This window comes from Vigna unguiculata, chromosome 7 (genome assembly GCF_037176805.1).
Source record: "Vigna unguiculata cultivar grain cowpea cultivar isolate G323 ecotype 2 chromosome 7, ASM3717680v1, whole genome shotgun sequence".
NCBI classification, from domain to species: domain Eukaryota; kingdom Viridiplantae; phylum Streptophyta; class Magnoliopsida; order Fabales; family Fabaceae; genus Vigna; species Vigna unguiculata.
The window spans coordinates 6078260-6096433 of NC_140798.1; the positions used below are offsets into that span (position 1 = coordinate 6078260).

Sequence of the window (18174 nt, forward strand, 5' to 3'; positions counted from 1 at the left end):
TAATGTTAATCGTAACAAAAATCAAGAAATCTTGAAGAGGTGTTGAGGATGGTGAGACTCTAATAAATTATATTTAAGGTTAATTATGTTTCAAAATGGGGAAACGAGTTAGAGTGTGAGTAGAGTAGAACAGTGACTGCGAACGCTAAACGAAATTTATCGAGAAGCTAATAATAGTTAACAAACCCCCTGATTTAGTACATGTCCCATGTCGCGGTTCTTAGAGGTTGTAGGAGATCAAACATGGGAGGAAAACGCTGCACCTCTGATGAATAATTTTTCACGCTTTCGTTTCATGAATATCAAAATCGACCAAATTAAGGAACGGCTCCTCTACCGAACTCTCTCTGCCATAGCTGTTTCATCCACCACGGAGCAGTGAACGTGAAAAATGACCCAACAGGAAAGAAAAAAAGAGTTAGAACCTTGACGACCCACCAAGAACTTTAATGCAAGTTGGTATCGGGTTGGAACAGAAAAAACATGAGAAGAAAGGTGGTGTTTGAGAAGGTTAAAAGTTAAGATTTTTGAGGGAGAAGGAAGAGAAGCACGATGATCGGCAGAGATAGTAGTGTAATGAAGGCATGGGAGGCGACGGTGAGAAAAACACAGGCGGTGGCGAAGAAGCGTGCGAACAGCATATTCGGGTCAACGTACATGGCCCATGCGGAGGATGAAGATCAGGGGAACAAGGATGGTGGAAACGGGAGAGAGGGACATGAACTGTATCATGCGGAGAAGGTTCTGTCGAACGGGGATTACTACAAGGGAGATTGGGCAGATAATTTTCCGCACGGGAAGGGGAAGTACGTGTGGAGTGATGGGTGCGTGTACGTGGGAGAGTGGTTCAGAGGGAAAACGAACGGGAAGGGGAGGTTCAGTTGGCCGAACGGGCCACATTACGAAGGGGAGTTCAAGAACGGGTACATGGACGGAACGGGGACGTACACGGGGTCAAACGGCGACGTTTACAAGGGGCAGTGGGTGATGAATTTGAAACACGGGAATGGTGTGAAGAAATTTGTGAATGGAGATACGTACGAGGGAGAATGGAGGAGGGGGATGCAGGAGGGGCAAGGGAGGTATGAGTGGGGGGATGGGAGGTATTACATAGGGGAGTGGAAGAATGGGAACATTTGTGGGAAAGGGTCATTTTGTTGGGGTGAAGATGGGAATAGGTATGATGGGTGTTGGGAAGATGGGTTGCCAAAGGGGAATGGGAGGTATATATGGAGTGATGGGAGTTTTTATGTGGGGAATTGGAGCAAGGATCCAAGGGATCAGAGTGGGGCATTTTATCCAGCAGGGTCATTGGAGGAGGGTAGCCTAGAGTGGGACCCACAGGAGGTGTTTGAGGAGTTGGGGAAGTGTGAGATATGTCCAGGGGAGAAGGTTTCAGTGTTGCCATCACAGAAGAGGCTTGCAGTGTGGAGGTCTTCAAAGGGGGGATGTGATGGTGGTAAGCCAAGGAGAATGTCCATAGATGGGAGGGTGAGTGTGGGAGTGGAGAAGCCAAGTGATAGAATGCAGTTGTGGGGTGGTGCAGAGGGTGATTTCAGTGGGACCAAGACCCCACCTGGGGGTGTTGGTTTGGATGATGAACTCATGGCTATGCAGTTGGATGGTGCTATTTCAAGAGGGAGTAATCAGCTTCAAACCCTCAGAGCACCCACCAAATCAAAGAGGCAGGGGGAAATCATTTGCAAAGGACATAAGAATTATGAGCTTATGCTCAATTTGCAGCTGGGAATCAGGTACATACATAGTCACAACATTAGATCCAATTTTTCAAATTTTAGTGTGGCATCAAGTGTAAAAGAAAACAATAATATTGAATTTGTTTGACTTATTGCATAGGCATTCTGTTGGAAGACCAGCTCCCTCAGCATCACTGGATCTAAAGCCTTCAGCTTTTGACCCCAAGGAGAAAGTGTGGACAAGATTTCCCCCAGAAGGTTCTAAATACACTCCACCACACCCAACATCTGAGTTCAAATGGAAGGATTATTGTCCGGTAGTCTTTAGGTAAGCGACTATTTTTACAAGGTTAAATTATACTTAAAATTTACGACGAGGTGAATATGTGTTCTTGCAGAACTCTCAGGAAGCTATTCAAGGTGGATGCAGCTGATTACATGATATCTATATGTGGAAATGAGGCTCTTCGTGAACTTTCCTCTCCTGGTAAAAGTGGTAGCTTCTTTTACCTCACCAATGATGATCGTTACATGATAAAAACAATGAAGAAAGCTGAGGCAAAAGTGAGTGTGGTGTATCATCTAACTTCAATTTTTTTCTAGGACCTTCTAACTTATATTTGGCCATGTATGCTTATGATGCAGGCCCTTTTAAGAATGCTTCCAGCTTATTACAATCATTTTCGAGCATTTGAAAATGCTCTCGTCACAAAATTTTATGGTCTGCATTGTGTTAAGTTAACAGGAACAGCTCAGAAGAAGGTATAAATGCTTCTCTTGGATTACACATAGGAAAATATGATACATTTATGTTTGATTATTATGAGAACAATTTTGTTATAAATTCAAGATTTTTTCTTAATAAAGTTATGTCTAGTTAGAAGAAAGAAAACAATATTGTCTTCTGTCTAGATAGAGATAAAGTGTGTTGATATTTTCCTTTCACGCATCATAGAAAAAGAAATGGACAAAATTTTATGGTGTGCATTGTGTTAAGTTAAAAGGAGCAACTCAGAAGAAGGTATAAGTGCTTATTGGATTGATTATACATAGAAAATTATGAAAATTATGAACTTGAATAATCTTTATAGTGCGTTTTGGGATTTGCAGGTTCGATTTATCATAATGGGAAATCTTTTCTGCTCTGAGTATACCATCCATAGACGCTTTGATTTAAAGGGTTCATCACTTGGGCGAATAACAATTAAGCCTGAGTCTGAGATTAGTGAAACAACCATCCTCAAAGATCTTGATCTAAATTTCATATTTCGACTACAGAAATCTTGGTTTCAAGAATTTTGCAGGTGATGAAAGGTTTTGGCACATTAATTGTGTTGGATCTGAGATGTTGTGTCTGTCTACCTTGTTAAAGTTGAATTCTTTTCTAATACATCAACAGAAAAAAATAAGCACAGAAACTATATATATTTGTTATCTCAGGCAAATTGATAGGGACTGTGAGCTTCTGGAACAGGAGGGAATTATGGACTACAGTCTTTTGGTTGGTATTCATTTCAAAGATATATCAGAAAATGGGGAAATTATTTCTTCAGAATCTCACACTCCTGCTGGTACTGCTGCACCTAAACTCCTTCTTTACATACCTACACAACATTATTTAAAGACTTAAATATGTTTTTTGTCTCTTAACTTTTAGTAAAAATTAAAATTTGTTTTTCTATGAAACTTTGGATTAATTTAGTCTCTCATATTTAATTATTAATACGTTAATTTAATCATTTTAACCAAATTTTGTAAATTTTATTTAACGTTTCAAACGTGTTTCATGATAACATTTGACATATTTTTACTTTAATATTAACTGAAAAAGATGTAAACAAATCAAATGCTATTATAAAACGCATTTGAAATGTCAAAAAAACTTAACAAAATTTGATTAAAAGAACTAAATATACATATTTCTCAAATTAGAGGACTAAATTGGATCAAAACTTTAAAAATGAACTATTTCAATTTTCTCTAAAAATGAACTATTTCTAAATTGGACTACAAAGATATTTAATTTTTTTTCAAAATTGAAAAATGAAAAAATTGTTTAACTTGTGTGTTGTTCCAGATTCAGAATGTGAAGGAACTCCATGTACTTCTAGAGCAGACATGGATCTACTTCTCCTAGATCCCACCAGGTCACATATCTTTTCAAATTTTTCTTTTCTTTTATCGATAAATGTTACTTGCTAGTATTTTGTTACTAGGAGAGTTAAATTCACAACCTCTCCCACTCTTTCTTTTAAATCTACCAAACCAATCTTATTTTTTCAAATTGTTAGTAGGATCGAATCCACGATTTTTCCCTTCCTTTTTCTTTTAATTTTTTCAAAATTTGAATGCTTAAGTTGTAATGTGATTCATGTTGTTGGGTAATACATGTTGTAATTTATGTTTCAGATGGGCAAGTATCAAATTGGGTGTGAACATGCCAGCAAGGGTTGAAAGAACAGTGAGAAGAAATGATTGTGAATTACAACTCGTAGGAGATCCAATAGGAGAGTTCTACGAAGTGGTTTTGTTTTTTGGTATCATAGACATACTTCAAGATTATGATATTAGCAAGAAGCTTGAACATGCCTACAAGTCCATTCACTATGATCCAACCTCAATATCAGCCGTTGATCCCAGACAATATTCAAGGCGTTTTCGTGATTTCATATTCAGAATATTTTCTGAAGACTCTTGAAACCCAATATTCTATTCAGAATATCATACCTGCTACTCTCTGCCATCTCACTTTTCTACAATCCATTTTTTTCTTTTGTATTTCTTAATTAGCTTATTCTTATGTATAGTGAGCAACTTAATTAGTAATGGTTAAAGCAAGAACATCATGTGATTCTACAAACTTGCTAGAATATAATTATTCTTCCCAGAAGGGAGAAGAGATCACAGGTACTTCATACATTTAATATCAGATCAAGATGTATATTATTGTATAGCAAATGGAAGAGTAGTGTACATGTTCAATCTTTTTACTTTCTTTCATTAATTTCCCTGCTACTTTGTGGAATCACATTCAATAAGTGAAGCCTCAATTTAATTACTCTTTCACAAATTTTATCTCTTCATGCACTAGAACTACTTATGTTAATCATAGTCTACAAAACTAATATTATGTAAGCTAATTTCCTTTACATTGCAACTTGAATTGATCAATGCATAGAGATTCTTTCTGTTCATTCAGATTCTAATATGTTTCACTAATTACAATCATAAATACATAAATCCCACAATATCTTATCAAGATAGAGAAATAGAAAAGGAGTAAAAGTGTGTAATTAGGAAAAAATAATAACTCCTGTTTTGAAATCACTGAAATTAAAATCACCAAACGAGCACAATAATTTTTCTTTAAATAAAACAAAAAAAGAGGGCACAAAATTCAAAAGCTTCATATACAACTTCTTTCTATACGTTTTGGCATCATTCGATTTATTTCTGAAACATATCAGTGTTGAATATCATTTTTTTTTTCATTTCTCCGTGACATTGAAAGCAAGAATTGAAAAAAGTGGATGAACATTAGAAAACCATAGAAGAAAAAACGACAACCTAAAATTTAGCAACCCATGACTTTGTTGGCTTTAGCAACATGAGCCTTGTCAACCACAACCCCATCATTCCCCGCAAGTGCCCTGTACTTGTCCTTCCTCGTAAACCCAGTGCACTCATACGACAATGTCGATGCAATCACCCTCTGTATGTAATTCGCAACATCATGGCTGGACTTGTTCCCTGCGCCACAAGTCAAGTCTTTGGGCAATTTGTTCAAGAACGTGACTTCGTAAGCGGGACTAGGGTTCATGAAGAAGTAAAACGGGTCCATGCCCTTCCACCCTCTTGCCGTTGTGCCGTGGAACATGCTCATGCGGTTCACCATGGCCACGGGGACGAGCTCGTCGGTGAGTTCGGCGAACAGGGCGGAGAATCGGAGGAGGAAGGGCTCTCTGCAGGTTGTGCCTTCCGGGCAGATTGCTAGGTCACCCTCTTGGAGGAGCTTTTTTATCATGGCGGCGTCGGTGGCGCGGTCGCGGCTGAGACGGACGGTCTTGATGGGGGAGATTATCTCGGAGAGGCGGGAGACGGAGTAGGTGACGGCGGGGATGGGGCGGCCGAGGGCGGCGGAGAGGAAGATGGGGTCGAGGAGGGTACGGTGGGAGCAGATAAAGAGAACCCCGGAAGTGTTAGGGTTAGGGTTTGATTTTGTGAGTTGTGGGGGTGGGGTGCCCTTGATAAGGACACGGACTCCTAGGGCCCAGAAGGCATAGTAGACCATGTGCATAGGTAGAAGGGAACCTGCAGCGATTCGGAGACATGCTAAGGGGAACCCTATGGGGATCCAGAGAATGGTGAGAAGTGCAATGAGAGGTGTTGGTTTCTGCACCAGTCTTCCATCGTGGAAGATTATGGGCTTCGGAAGCTTGTCTGTAGAAACTGATTTCACGTCACTTTTGGGTGGGACTATGTAACCCTCCTGCATGCATGCAAGCCAAATAGTTTCTTTTTAATGCATCAAAACTTGAATTGAATTCAACACTTTTACATAAGTGGGGGCAAATTTGCCAGCAGTAAAAGGGATAAGTAATGAAAATAATTACTTGTTATGGACCAAGTTTTGTGGACTCTATATGACTTTTAAAATAAAATTTATTAGCATTTCACACAACTTCTATTTGAATTTATTAAAAAGTAAAGTCAAAAAGAGTCGTGACGAACTCAATGTTACTATCTATACTAAAGTCGTGGAAATAAGTTATAACTTTCAGTTGAATTAGTCAAATTAGAAGTTAAGAGGAATTTGACAACTTTTGCAGAATTTTTGCAATTAATTTATGGGTTAAATATATTTTTGATCTTTTAAAAAAATTAAAATTATTCTCTCTTTAAAATTTTAACTCAATTTAGTATCTTAACTATTTTAAAAATGTTTGAATTTAATCCCTTTAATCCAATTTTATTAAATTTATTTGTTGTTTCAAACTTGTTTAATAGTATTTTTGAGTTAATATTGAAATGAACTTTTTTTGAACAGTATAAACAACTCAATACTATCATGAAACATGTTTGAAACATCAATTAAATTTTACAAAATTTGATTAAAATTATTAAATTTATACATTTTTTAAATTAAATTAATTCGAAATTTTTGACATGAACTAATTTTAATTTTAAGTAAAAATTATGAGACAAAAAAACATATTAATCCTAATTTATTGCAAACAAATTTGTCCCACTTATTTTAAAAGAAATTCCCATTTGAACATAGATCCTTGGACAACTTGTGAGATGTCGAGAAAGAAGATGTTACCTTGCACAAAGCCATGAAGGGAGCATCAGTTTGTCTATCACCGAGTCCAACGTGTGGTGTTTCATCTCCGAAAGTGTTGAGGAGAGCCTCAGCTTTCTTGTTGCCGACAAGTATCCCAGGGCTGCACACCAACCCAGTTGCTCTTCCCTTGAAAGTTCCGATCTCAGTGCCCAAAACCACGTCTGCACCTAAAAACTCCTTCAAGAAAGGTTCCACCATCACTCTCGGATTCGCCGTCAGCACGCACCGCTTCCCGCACGACGAGAACACCCGCCACGTCTCCGGGTGAACGTCCTCCGCGTAGAACTTCGGAAGCACCGCTCGCGCCACTGATTCTATGCTCGACACCTTCATCCCCGCCATTGCAGCAAATATCAGAACCTGAAATCCCACAAATATCACCATCTTTTCTTCAAAGCTTTCTCATATACTTTTGAGCAAATTCATCCACAAAATACAACAATAATAAAATCTAGTTAAACTATGAAACAACAAAATAATTTTAAGTCAGCACTGAACTCTACAAAACGGATTTGTACAAAACTGATTTGTTAAGTGACTGTTGCAGTTTTTTTTTTTCTTTTTTGTTAAAAATGGGTCTTTTGAATCCATAATTATAAAATAGGATCATTTGAATTTTTTTCTATAGAACATGATGAAGTTGTTTTTCAAGAATTTTCAAGAAAGAAGTCGTTATGACTTATGACGGTTTTGATATTAAAATCAGTAGGATTCATTGTGACGACTTTAGTATATTTTTTTAAACATAAAAATCAATAGGAGTGTTGACAATTTTTCTTTTAAAAGAAAAAAAAAATCGGTCACACTCCTACTGATTTCAGTCTAAATATCGTCATGAGTCTTGACAATTTCATTGTGATTTAAAAAAAGTTAAAAATTAACTACCCTATTTTATAATTATCCATTCAAAATAATCCTGATTTACAAAAATTTTAAGTTTTTCCCTCATTTTATATATATATATATATATATATATATATATATATATATATATATATATATATATATATATATATATATATTTATCGTAAATTAGTCTTATTTTTTATAGTGAAAGGAAGAAGATGAGAACCTGAATACCGGCGGATTCAGAGATGAAGTAGTAGAGAAGGGCAGCAATGGGAGAAGCCAAGACAAAGAACAAAAGGCGAAGGAGGCCACCAGCTTCAAAGGCCACAAGAGCAAAATAAGGGAAAGAGCTTCGACCTATGAGTAAGGTTCCATCCATGTCTGCAACCACAGTGTCTTTTTCCCTACCAATGGAGGAGCACTTACTCACACTAGGGAACGTTGAAAAAGCCATGTTTTTCTAATTGGTTTGGTTGCATGATTTTTTGTTTTGTGGGTGCATATATATGTAGATTTGGTCTCACACACATAGTTAGGGGGTATGTGAGACAAGTTTTGGTTTGGTATGAATGACTATGTGAACGATGACAATGGTGGCTCCGAGATTTCCAAAAGCGATTGAAATTGATTGATGTAAAAGGTGCGATACAAACGAGGGTTTGCGATTCTTGTTTTTGGAAAGGTAAGAGAATGTGGTAAAGTAAGTTTTTTTTTGTGCTTGGTTTGCTCCGTCACGTTTTGTCTTCCATCTTCACTTCTCATTGCAATTCACATAGCTTATTCGAATATTTGTTTTCATTTCAAGAGCTTCTTTGAGTGGATCTGAGTACTCAAAGGCCTACAAAATTCCCACTTTTCTTGAAAACTAAAATATATAAATTATTTATGAGAGAGATGGTTGCTATCATCATGCTCGTCAAAAAATGAGTTTTGGTTATTTTATGCATCGATTATTTGAATCATATAGTTATGAAATTGTTAATTTTTAATCAACGATTGTTACTATATGCGATTTTTCATAGGTAAAAAATTTCTTTGACTTGAGCTAAATTCTCTTTGCTTATTTTGGGATTTGGCTTCAAGTGTATAGATGTAGAACACTAATGGAATAATACCCTTTTATTAATAGTCACTATTCTATTCTCATATCCATTTTTTTTCTTTCAAACTTTGCTTGTTTTAGAATTTCAATGTATTTATTTATGAAACTTTAATTAACATTGATGTTTCCAAGCTACTTTACTTCACGGCAGAGGATTAGTGTCGTATTGAAATTCTTCATTGAGAAAAGAGAAAATTATTCTTCACAATAATAGATTTAAAAAATATACAAAATTCAAGATAAATCTAATGTTACTAATTAAATTAATTACTTTCATTAATTCAATAATGAATTAATTAGATGTATAAGTGGAAACGAAAAGCGTGTTTATTAATCATTATAGTAAAAATTTAGTTCATGAAAAATGAAAGAGAAATGCTATACAAAAGTGTAAAATAATATATAAATTTAATTTAGTCTAAATTTTTTAATTTAAATAATATCTTTTTATGTGTGAATAAAACTTTGAACAGCCGCTTTTAAAGTAGAAGAAGTGCTCAATTATCCAACTTCAATCTCATAATTAGATCCATTTACACAAGTTTTTCAATTAAAACGTTTAAAAGAAAAATAATATATTATAAAAAATAATGAAATAAACTCTTCTTACACATTAAAATTAATTTATACACAATTCAAAATTAAAATTAAAAAAATATATACACCAGAAAACTTCTTTAAATTAACATAATAGAAAAAATATTTACTAGCAATAAATCCTATTAGATAAAACTTGTTCAAAAATATTATTTGTGATACAATCTACAGTTTAAGACATATATATATATATATATATATATATATATATATATATATATATATATATATATATATATATATATATATATATATATAGAGGAGAAACAAAATGCTTGTTTTTCATGCTTGGTCTTAAGAAGCTCTTGCATTTATTACTGTGCATTGGCTAACTCCACACGTTCCTTTGGCGTGGAATAAGTGATTTAAGTTTTGGTATATTGAAAGCAATTAAAATCCAAATATTAGCATTCAATTCTATGATGGTTTTTCATGTTCTATTTCAGTACCTACAATCTCCTTTAAATCACAACTTCTCTTTCTTAGCATTTTCATTATGTAAACATGAAAAGCATTTGGTACTACTATTTTTCTATCTCAGGTTTTTTTTTTTTTTTATATATATATTACACTATATCTCAAAAAATACATGCGTACGTTATCCTAAATTTTTGTTTTATTTATGCACTCTTTTCGTCTAAGATATTATTTTTAATTAAAAGAAAACCCGAATCAGAAAGTAATTTGATAATTTTTAAATATAGTCATCGCCAAGCCTTAAGTTTGTGTATTTGTGAATGTATTTTAATTCACATGATTGAATTTGTTATAGCATTTAAGATATTGTTTGAATTAATTATTCATGCCTTTTACAGATTTTTAGTATGTATCTTATGTATAATTATTTCAATAATTTAAGATTCTTTTATATTATACTATATATATATATATATATATATATATATATATATATATATATATATATATATATATATATATATATATATATATATATATATATATAAAGAAAGAAACATAAATGTATCAATTATTGAAATATTTTTTTTCTTAATAAATACATTTTTCCTTTGTTGTAAATACACATATTAATGTGATTAATTTACAAGCAAAAAACTAATATTTTTATTCGAAAGGTGCTAATTAGATTATTTGTCTACGATTGAACATATTGATACACAATTAAAGGATAAGATGACAAAGTTATTGTGTAAGTGTTCGTTTATTTATAGTGTTGGCGAAACATTGCCAAGATAAGGTTTTGATGATGACAATTACAAGGATTTACAAAGCAAATATTAGAAGATAGATTTGAAGACCATTTAATTACTGTTTAAAGCCTTATTTAAAGCTCTATTGTAACAAGTTAATGTATTAAGTAGTTTAAGTTTTTTTTAGAACTTCATGTAATTGCAATCAACTAGTCTTTCAGGACATTTTTATTCTTCACAAAATATATTATGATAATCATTGTCACTTAAGATAATCGATTATTCAAAGTTTTATTCAGTTTTCAAGAAAGTCACTCGAATAATCGATTATTTTTGTAGATAATCGATTATCAACACAAACTTCTATTTTTAGAAAACGTTCTGGAATAATTGATTATCATAAGTAATAATCAGTTATCCTTGGCAGTTAGAATATGTCTTCTCAGCTTCTTGACCTAATTTTCTAATCTCTTTATATAGAGCACTTTCTTACTTTCGAAAATCACCTTTTCAAGAGTAAGAAGTTCAAGTGTTATGACTACAAAGTAACTCTCTAAGTGCTCTTGAAAAATAATTGTGAAAATCCTAGTGGGGGTAGAGCGCTAACTTTTCCTAAGTGGGTTCTTGGGAGATTGAGTGTTGTTGTTGTTCCTAAGATAGCTAGTCATCCTCTCTGTGATTCAGGGGAAGTACTTCTTCATCTCTTGTGTCTTCAAGAGAGGTGTTCTATAAACCTTGTACTATAATTATTTTATTAATTCAATTAATCTCTTTGTTTTAAGAGATTAACAACTGGACATAGGATCTTTTGAACCGAGCCACTATAAATACTTATGTTCATCTTCTTCCCTACTCTATTTATTTATCTGCACTTGCTTTAAAGGAACTAAAACTTTAATTAAAATGGTAAAATTTTGGTAAATTTTTTAAAGTATTAATTTTATTAATTAAACCAATTCACCTCCTATTGGTTTTTGTCCACACACGAATCATTCCACTGTGTGATTCTAACAATTTGGTATCAGAATTTGCTTTGATAGTAATTCAAAAATTTTCAAAAATGGTTGGACAAAACCAAGCCTTTGTTGAGGATGTCTCTATTAATAGACCTCCACTTTTTGTGGAAGAAAATGATCATTTTTGGAAAGTAAGACTGCAAATTTTTCTAAAATATGTTGATAGAGGTATTTATGATGTAATAAATGGTCCATTTGTTCTTGTTATTATTGTTAATGATGTGCATGAAGCAAAACCCTTTGCATAGTGGACTGCAAATGAAAGCAGAAGAACCAATATGATGTAAGGGCGAGAAACATAATTTTATCTGCCTTAACCCTTGATGAGTTTTACATGATCTTTGTCTGTACAAGTGCACGCGAAATGTGAGAGATTCTTTGTGTGACTCACAAAGGAACAAACGACGTAAAACGTGCTCGGAACAACTCTTTGATTCAATAGTACGAAATGTTTCGTATGCAGTAGGGAGAAACCATTTACGACATGTAGAGGCGGTTCACACACATCGTCAACCATCTCACTAGGTTAGGTCAAGCTTCCAACAGTGATGAATTGAATATGAAAGTTCTAAAATCTTTGAATAGAACTTGGCAGCCAAAGGTAATGGCCATCACAAAGTCAAAAAATCTTGTAACAATGTCTATGACTACTCTATTCGGAAAATTAAGGGAGCACGAGCTTGAACTGGACAAATTAAATAAAGAAGAAGACCACGAAAGAAAGAAGAACATTGCCTTCAAGACTAAGATTGTCAAAGGAAAAAAGCACAAAGAAGAAGAAGAAGATTTTAATGACAATGAGAACTTGAGCCTTATCTTTCGAAATACATGAATTTAGTCCTTTTAATCAAATTTTGTTAAGTTTATTTGACATTTCAAGCGTATTTCATAATAGTATTTGACTTAACATTAAAGTAAAAATGTGTCATGTAACATCTCTACTAGAAATTACTTATTTAAAATAAATATTTAAGAAAATAAATTCAACTTCAAACTGTTATTACTCCCAAACACGGAAGAGTTTCATAAATTATTCCGACTGTCAAAGATCAATTAAAGCTATAAAAGCATTTTTATTACAATTTTCAAAATCCAATAAAATAACAGTATTATAAATAGTTCCTAGCACGAATCCCAAGCTAGCCCCTCACTCCGTCTCAGGTGTTAGTAGTATCACCTGTATCATCAATTGCTCCCGTGTAAAGAATTACACGATCATCGCCAAGCACAAACAGAAAGGGTGAGCTCAAAAGAATATAAGAAACATATCAATTAAATAATATACATACACCCAATTATATTATCATAGTTAGACCATGGTTAAATACTTAATAACCCCAAGGCTTTTCAACCTCCAATTCAACAACAAAGTTAGCCATGGACTCAAGATTTATGATGCTCACATGAACCTGCCCGCTCGTGGTCCTGCCTCTACGAACCTCCCCGCTCGTAGTCCTACTCTACAGACCTGCCCGCCTGTAGTCCAACACATGTGATTCAGTAGCGCACTTGCAAAGTCTCGCTTAGGCGAGCCCCACCTTCGCCTAAGGCCAACACTCTCGCTCGCCTGAGCGAGACAACATGTCACCTAAAAGCCTGGGCCTCCGCTTGAGCGAGTGGCTCGAGCAGAATCCTTGGCTGGCCCATTGCCTCTAGGGTTTTCCCACCCTTTCACATTCAGCCCACAATTATATTAGCAAAAATAAAAAAACCAATTTCACTCTCAACAAGATTTGAACACACAACCACTCAAGCATGAAGCAAGTGCTCAACCAATTCAACCAATGTATGTTTCGTGATAATTCCTATCATTCTATAGTTATATTATCACTTAACATAATCATGCATATTATAAAAATTAATAATAAATCAAATAACACATAATTAGCATCCATAGAACTCAAACCCAAGTCTTCTCACACAATCAAGTACTCTCAATCATTTGAGCTAGTACTTTTCCACGTCACTACAATTAACATTAAATGCCATAATGGCTTCTACTACCCGCATTTATTAAATAATTATTTAATTTTCTCGGGTCTTACATGTCAAACCGTATAAAGAACTCAAATATAATCCTGAAATGCGTACAAAACATCAAATAAACCTAACAAAATTTGATTAAAAAGACTAAATCCACACACTACAAGAAAATTTCTATTTTGCTAGAGAAATTAGCGAGGGAAAATATTTGTAGCTAATTCCTCGCTAATTTGCGAGAAAAAAGTGAAAGAATAAAATTGTAGCAAGTTTGTAGCAAAATAGCTACAGATTAACCAGAATATATATTTGTAACTAATCTCTCACTAATTTGCGAGAAAATAGCGAAGGAAATAATTTGTAGCTTTTTCGTAGTAAAATAACTACAAATTTACTAGAACATATATTTGTAACTAATATGTAGCTAATGTGCGATGAAATAGCGAATGAATTAAATTGTAGCTGGTTCGTAGCAAAATTGTTACAAATTTACTAAAAAAATATATTTATAGCTAATCCTTCTCAATTAAAATATACTATGATTATTTTTAATTTTAATATAAATATATATTTTTTAATTTAAATTTTTTGAAATTATTTTTAGTTTAGATATTTTAAAATTATTTTTAATTTAAATATTTTAAAATTATATTTTTAAATATAATGGTATATATTTAAATATAAACTATAAATATAAATATTAATAAATTAATTAAAATATATAATAAAATAAGATAGGAGATTAAATATACAAATTTCAATTTTACTAAAAGAATTAAAAGTTTAAAATAAATATAAATTACTTTATATTTATTATATTACTTTAATAAAATATTATTAACATTATAAGAAATTAATTAAATATAAACTTATCGAGAAACTAATTATAATTAGTTATTTACTATATCATTTGTTATTTTTCATGAAAAAAGTATTTTTTACCAGTTTTTAAATATAATTATATATATTGAAATATAAATGATAAATATAAATATTAATAATTTAATTATAATATAATATATTATATACTTTTAAAAAATATTAAATTATTGATTATTTAGTGTTATGTTATATTTTTAATTTTAATATCGTTATTGTAAAACATAATTTAAAATTTATTTGTGTTTCTTAAGTAAAAGTTTAATTTATTTTCAGTACCTCCGTATCCAATATAATTTTCAAAGTATTTTCATAAAAACTCTTTCTCTTTCATAAAAGCTTTCAGTACTTTCCTTCTGCAACCTTTTTTCTCTTTCTCTTTAAGTTTTTCCTCGCTGCTTGAATTTGTTCATCTTCTTTTTGTAGCATTACCTTCGTATGGGGAAATCTAAGAAGAAATTTCCTCGCTGATTGAAGAAAATGTAGAATTTGTTTCGTTTATCTCCATCTCATACTGTTCACTGTGGGTTCTATCTCTTACCACCGTTCGATCATCTCCGTCTCACTGTTGTTCGCTGTTGTTCTTCCTCTCACCATCGTTCGAGTAGTTGCATCTATTGTTTGCTCCTATAATCGGTAATTTACTCTTCTCTTTGCTTTTCAATCTTCAATATTCCACTCACTCATGACAATAATTTTCGTTTAAGAGCTCATGGGGTCGTTCAATCTATTCATGGTGTCGGCTGATGTTCAAGGTTTCAATCTTCCACTCCAAATCTGAATTTGGTTGGGGCCTTTGATTCAATTAATCAAAACAGGTATTTCGTTAGATTTTTAGGGTTTGAAAATTCGTTGAATCTGAAATTTCGTTGAGGCTTGTATGATTTGTTTTTCTCCCATGATTCCTCTTTGTGAAATAGAGAAATAAGAACACTGCAAGCTTAGAAAGGGGTCATTTGGGTGATTGGAGTTAAGAAGGTGTGAATTTATTTTTATTTTATTTTATTTTTTTAAAACGGGCCAACGGGCCAGGACGGGCCAGCCCGTACTTTGGCCCGTCAAGTTGACGGGCTGAACGGGACGGGCCAGAACGGGCTGACGGGTTGAAATCTTCAACCCAGCCCGTTCCTTTTAGCACAGGCTGACGGGCTGGCCCGTTGGGCCCAGCTCGTTTTGCCACCCCTAACAATAAGTGATTTTCCAGCTTATGGAATGTTGTCTGGATGGAGTACCCATGGAAAATTTGCTTGTCCCTATTGTATGGGGGATATTAATTCATTTACTTTGAAGAGTGGTGGTAAACCTTGTTGGTTTGATTGTCATCGTCGATTTTTACCTATCAATCATTCATTTCGTCGTGATCAATGCTCTTTTAAGAAGTCAGTAGTTGAGAACTCTTTACCACCACAAGAATATAGTGGCATAGATGTAATAAATCAAGTAAATCAACTTCAAAAAGTTACGTTTGGCTTGAAATCAAGCAAGCAAAAGCAACCTAATTTTGGTAAAACCCATAATTGGGTTAAGAAGAGCATATTTTGGGAATTGCCTTATTGGTCTACTAATATGGTTCGTCACAATTTAGATGTCATGCATGTTGAAAAAAATGTTTTTGACAACATCTTCAACACTATGATGGACATAAAGGCCAAGACAAAAGATACTGCAAATGCAAGACAAGATTATGGGCAACAGAAGAATGGAAAAAAAAGTCTACTGCAGGTAAGAGCAATAGGGCTGCCAAGCCTGATGCCATGATTCACACAGCAGGATCACGAAGCTTTGGACAACACTTGAAAAAAATGGTATTCTTACTTTTCACATTTGAATTTATAAGTCAAATATAATGCATTGTAATTTGTCACATTCAAAATGCAATATCAGATAGCAATTGTCTGTCAGATAGAAATGAGTTGGTCACTTGATAGAAAGAAATAAATATTTTGGAATTGGTTAGCTGATAACTTACTAAAAGGAGATATGATACAGAGAAATGGAGTTATATTGTACATGTTTGATATAAACCAACTTCCACACTAACATGGCAGAAAGTAAGATGAATATGTCCATTTACTATCATTAAGGAAAGTAATCAGTTTTTATACATAAATTGCATTTTTTTTACAGGAAGAAGAATACAAACGCCCAATTTCTTATGGTGAATTATACAACAAAGTTCACAAACGAAAAGATGGTCAATATGTGTCCAACAAAGCAAAAAGCTTCATTGTAAGAATGTGTTTATTTTATAAATGTTAAACTACTTATTTATATAATATTGCTAACATATTGATTTGATGTAGGAATCATATGAAAATGCTATGACTGAAAAATATGGGGAAGACACGTCAAAGCATCCTATAGTTGACTCTGGTGTTTGGATAAAAACAGGTGGTTAAAATAGGAAAGGTAGAATCTATGGAATTGGTCACAGTTTGGATCTTGGCATTGGCCCACATGTTTCATCCTCAACAGTTGAAGGTCCCTCCTCCCAAAATCTAAATCCAACAACTGAAGAAATCACTACACTGACTACACAAATATCTAATTTGCAAGAGCAGGTGAAAACACAGTTGCAAGCACAGACTGATATGCAAGCATTAATGCAAGCACAAATGAAGGCACAAGCAGAAATGCAAGCAGCTATGCAACAACAGATGCAAGAGCAAATGCTATCTTTTAAGAGAGAATTATTGTCTGCTTTGAAGAAACAAGAATGAAGACATGTCTTAAAGAATCTAAAACTTTGTTTGTGTTTTAATTGTGTTGATGCATTACTTTTTGTTGATACCCTCCAATGCTTTTGTGTCCTAAAACTATTATACATTGGTGGAAACTTTTATGTTGTTTTGTACTGTTGGATGGATATACTTTGATCGTTGTAGGATTGATTATCTATCCTTTTTAAATAGGTATTGCAAATATTGGAGGTATTTAGACACTTTTTTGTGAATAATTTATTTTCTGTCTTCTTTTTTTATTATGGGCATAGGTTTATGGACATGACTCATAATAGAAAGTGAATAACAATTAAGTAATTACAATTAACAAAATAATATTTTTAAATCTAATATTTTGTGAATAACAAAATCAGTGATAAAAGAATTGCGACAAATTAGCTACAGATTAGCGAGAAACAAATTGCAACAAATTAGTTACAGATTAGCTATGGATTAGCGGGGGAAAAATCGCGACAGATTAGCTACCGATTAGCGACCTATTAGCGAGAACAAAATTGCGACAGACTAGCTACAGATTAGTGATAACAGAATTGCGACAGATTAGCTACGGATTAGCGATAACAAAATTGCGACAGATTAGCTACGGATTAGCGATAACAAAATTGCGACAGATTAGCTACGGATTAACGACAATAGAATTGCGACAGATTAGCTACGGATTAGCGACAACAAAATTGCGACAGATTCGCTACAGATTAGCTAGAAAATTTAAAACTTTTTCACTTCAATTAAAGATGGAATAGAGAAGGATTAGCTATGAATTAGCTACGAATTAGCTAGAAATTGTAAAACTTTTTTAC

At 33.4% G+C, this 18174-nt stretch overlaps 2 protein-coding genes and 1 long non-coding RNA gene across 3 annotated transcripts; 2 read left to right on the forward strand and 1 right to left on the reverse strand.

The window, feature by feature from the left end:
* Positions 1-362: 362 nt before the first annotated feature.
* LOC114190846 (phosphatidylinositol 4-phosphate 5-kinase 5-like) lies at positions 363-4749 on the forward strand. The gene is made up of 8 exons (XM_028079892.2): positions 363-1754; positions 1858-2025; positions 2096-2261; positions 2343-2459; positions 2808-3001; positions 3138-3268; positions 3775-3844; positions 4107-4749. The coding sequence occupies exons 1-8, from the start codon at positions 553-555 to the stop codon at positions 4393-4395; spliced, it is 2337 nt and encodes a 778-aa protein (XP_027935693.1). The 5' UTR covers positions 363-552; the 3' UTR covers positions 4396-4749.
* Positions 4750-5081: 332 nt separating this feature from the next.
* Positions 5082-8613, reverse strand: LOC114190847 (glycerol-3-phosphate acyltransferase RAM2-like). Its single transcript, XM_028079894.2, has 3 exons — positions 8114-8613; positions 7021-7401; positions 5082-6186 (listed from the first exon to the last, which is right to left on the reverse strand). Exons 1-3 carry the CDS (start codon positions 8342-8344, stop codon positions 5272-5274), a joined length of 1527 nt encoding a protein of 508 aa, XP_027935695.1. The 5' UTR covers positions 8345-8613; the 3' UTR covers positions 5082-5271.
* Positions 8614-14970: 6357 nt separating this feature from the next.
* Positions 14971-17574, forward strand: LOC114167304 (uncharacterized). The gene is made up of 4 exons (XR_014996618.1): positions 14971-15269; positions 15341-15451; positions 16761-16862; positions 16937-17574. It is a non-coding gene; the product is annotated as an uncharacterized LOC114167304 (long non-coding RNA).
* The last annotated feature ends 600 nt before the right edge of the window (positions 17575-18174 follow it).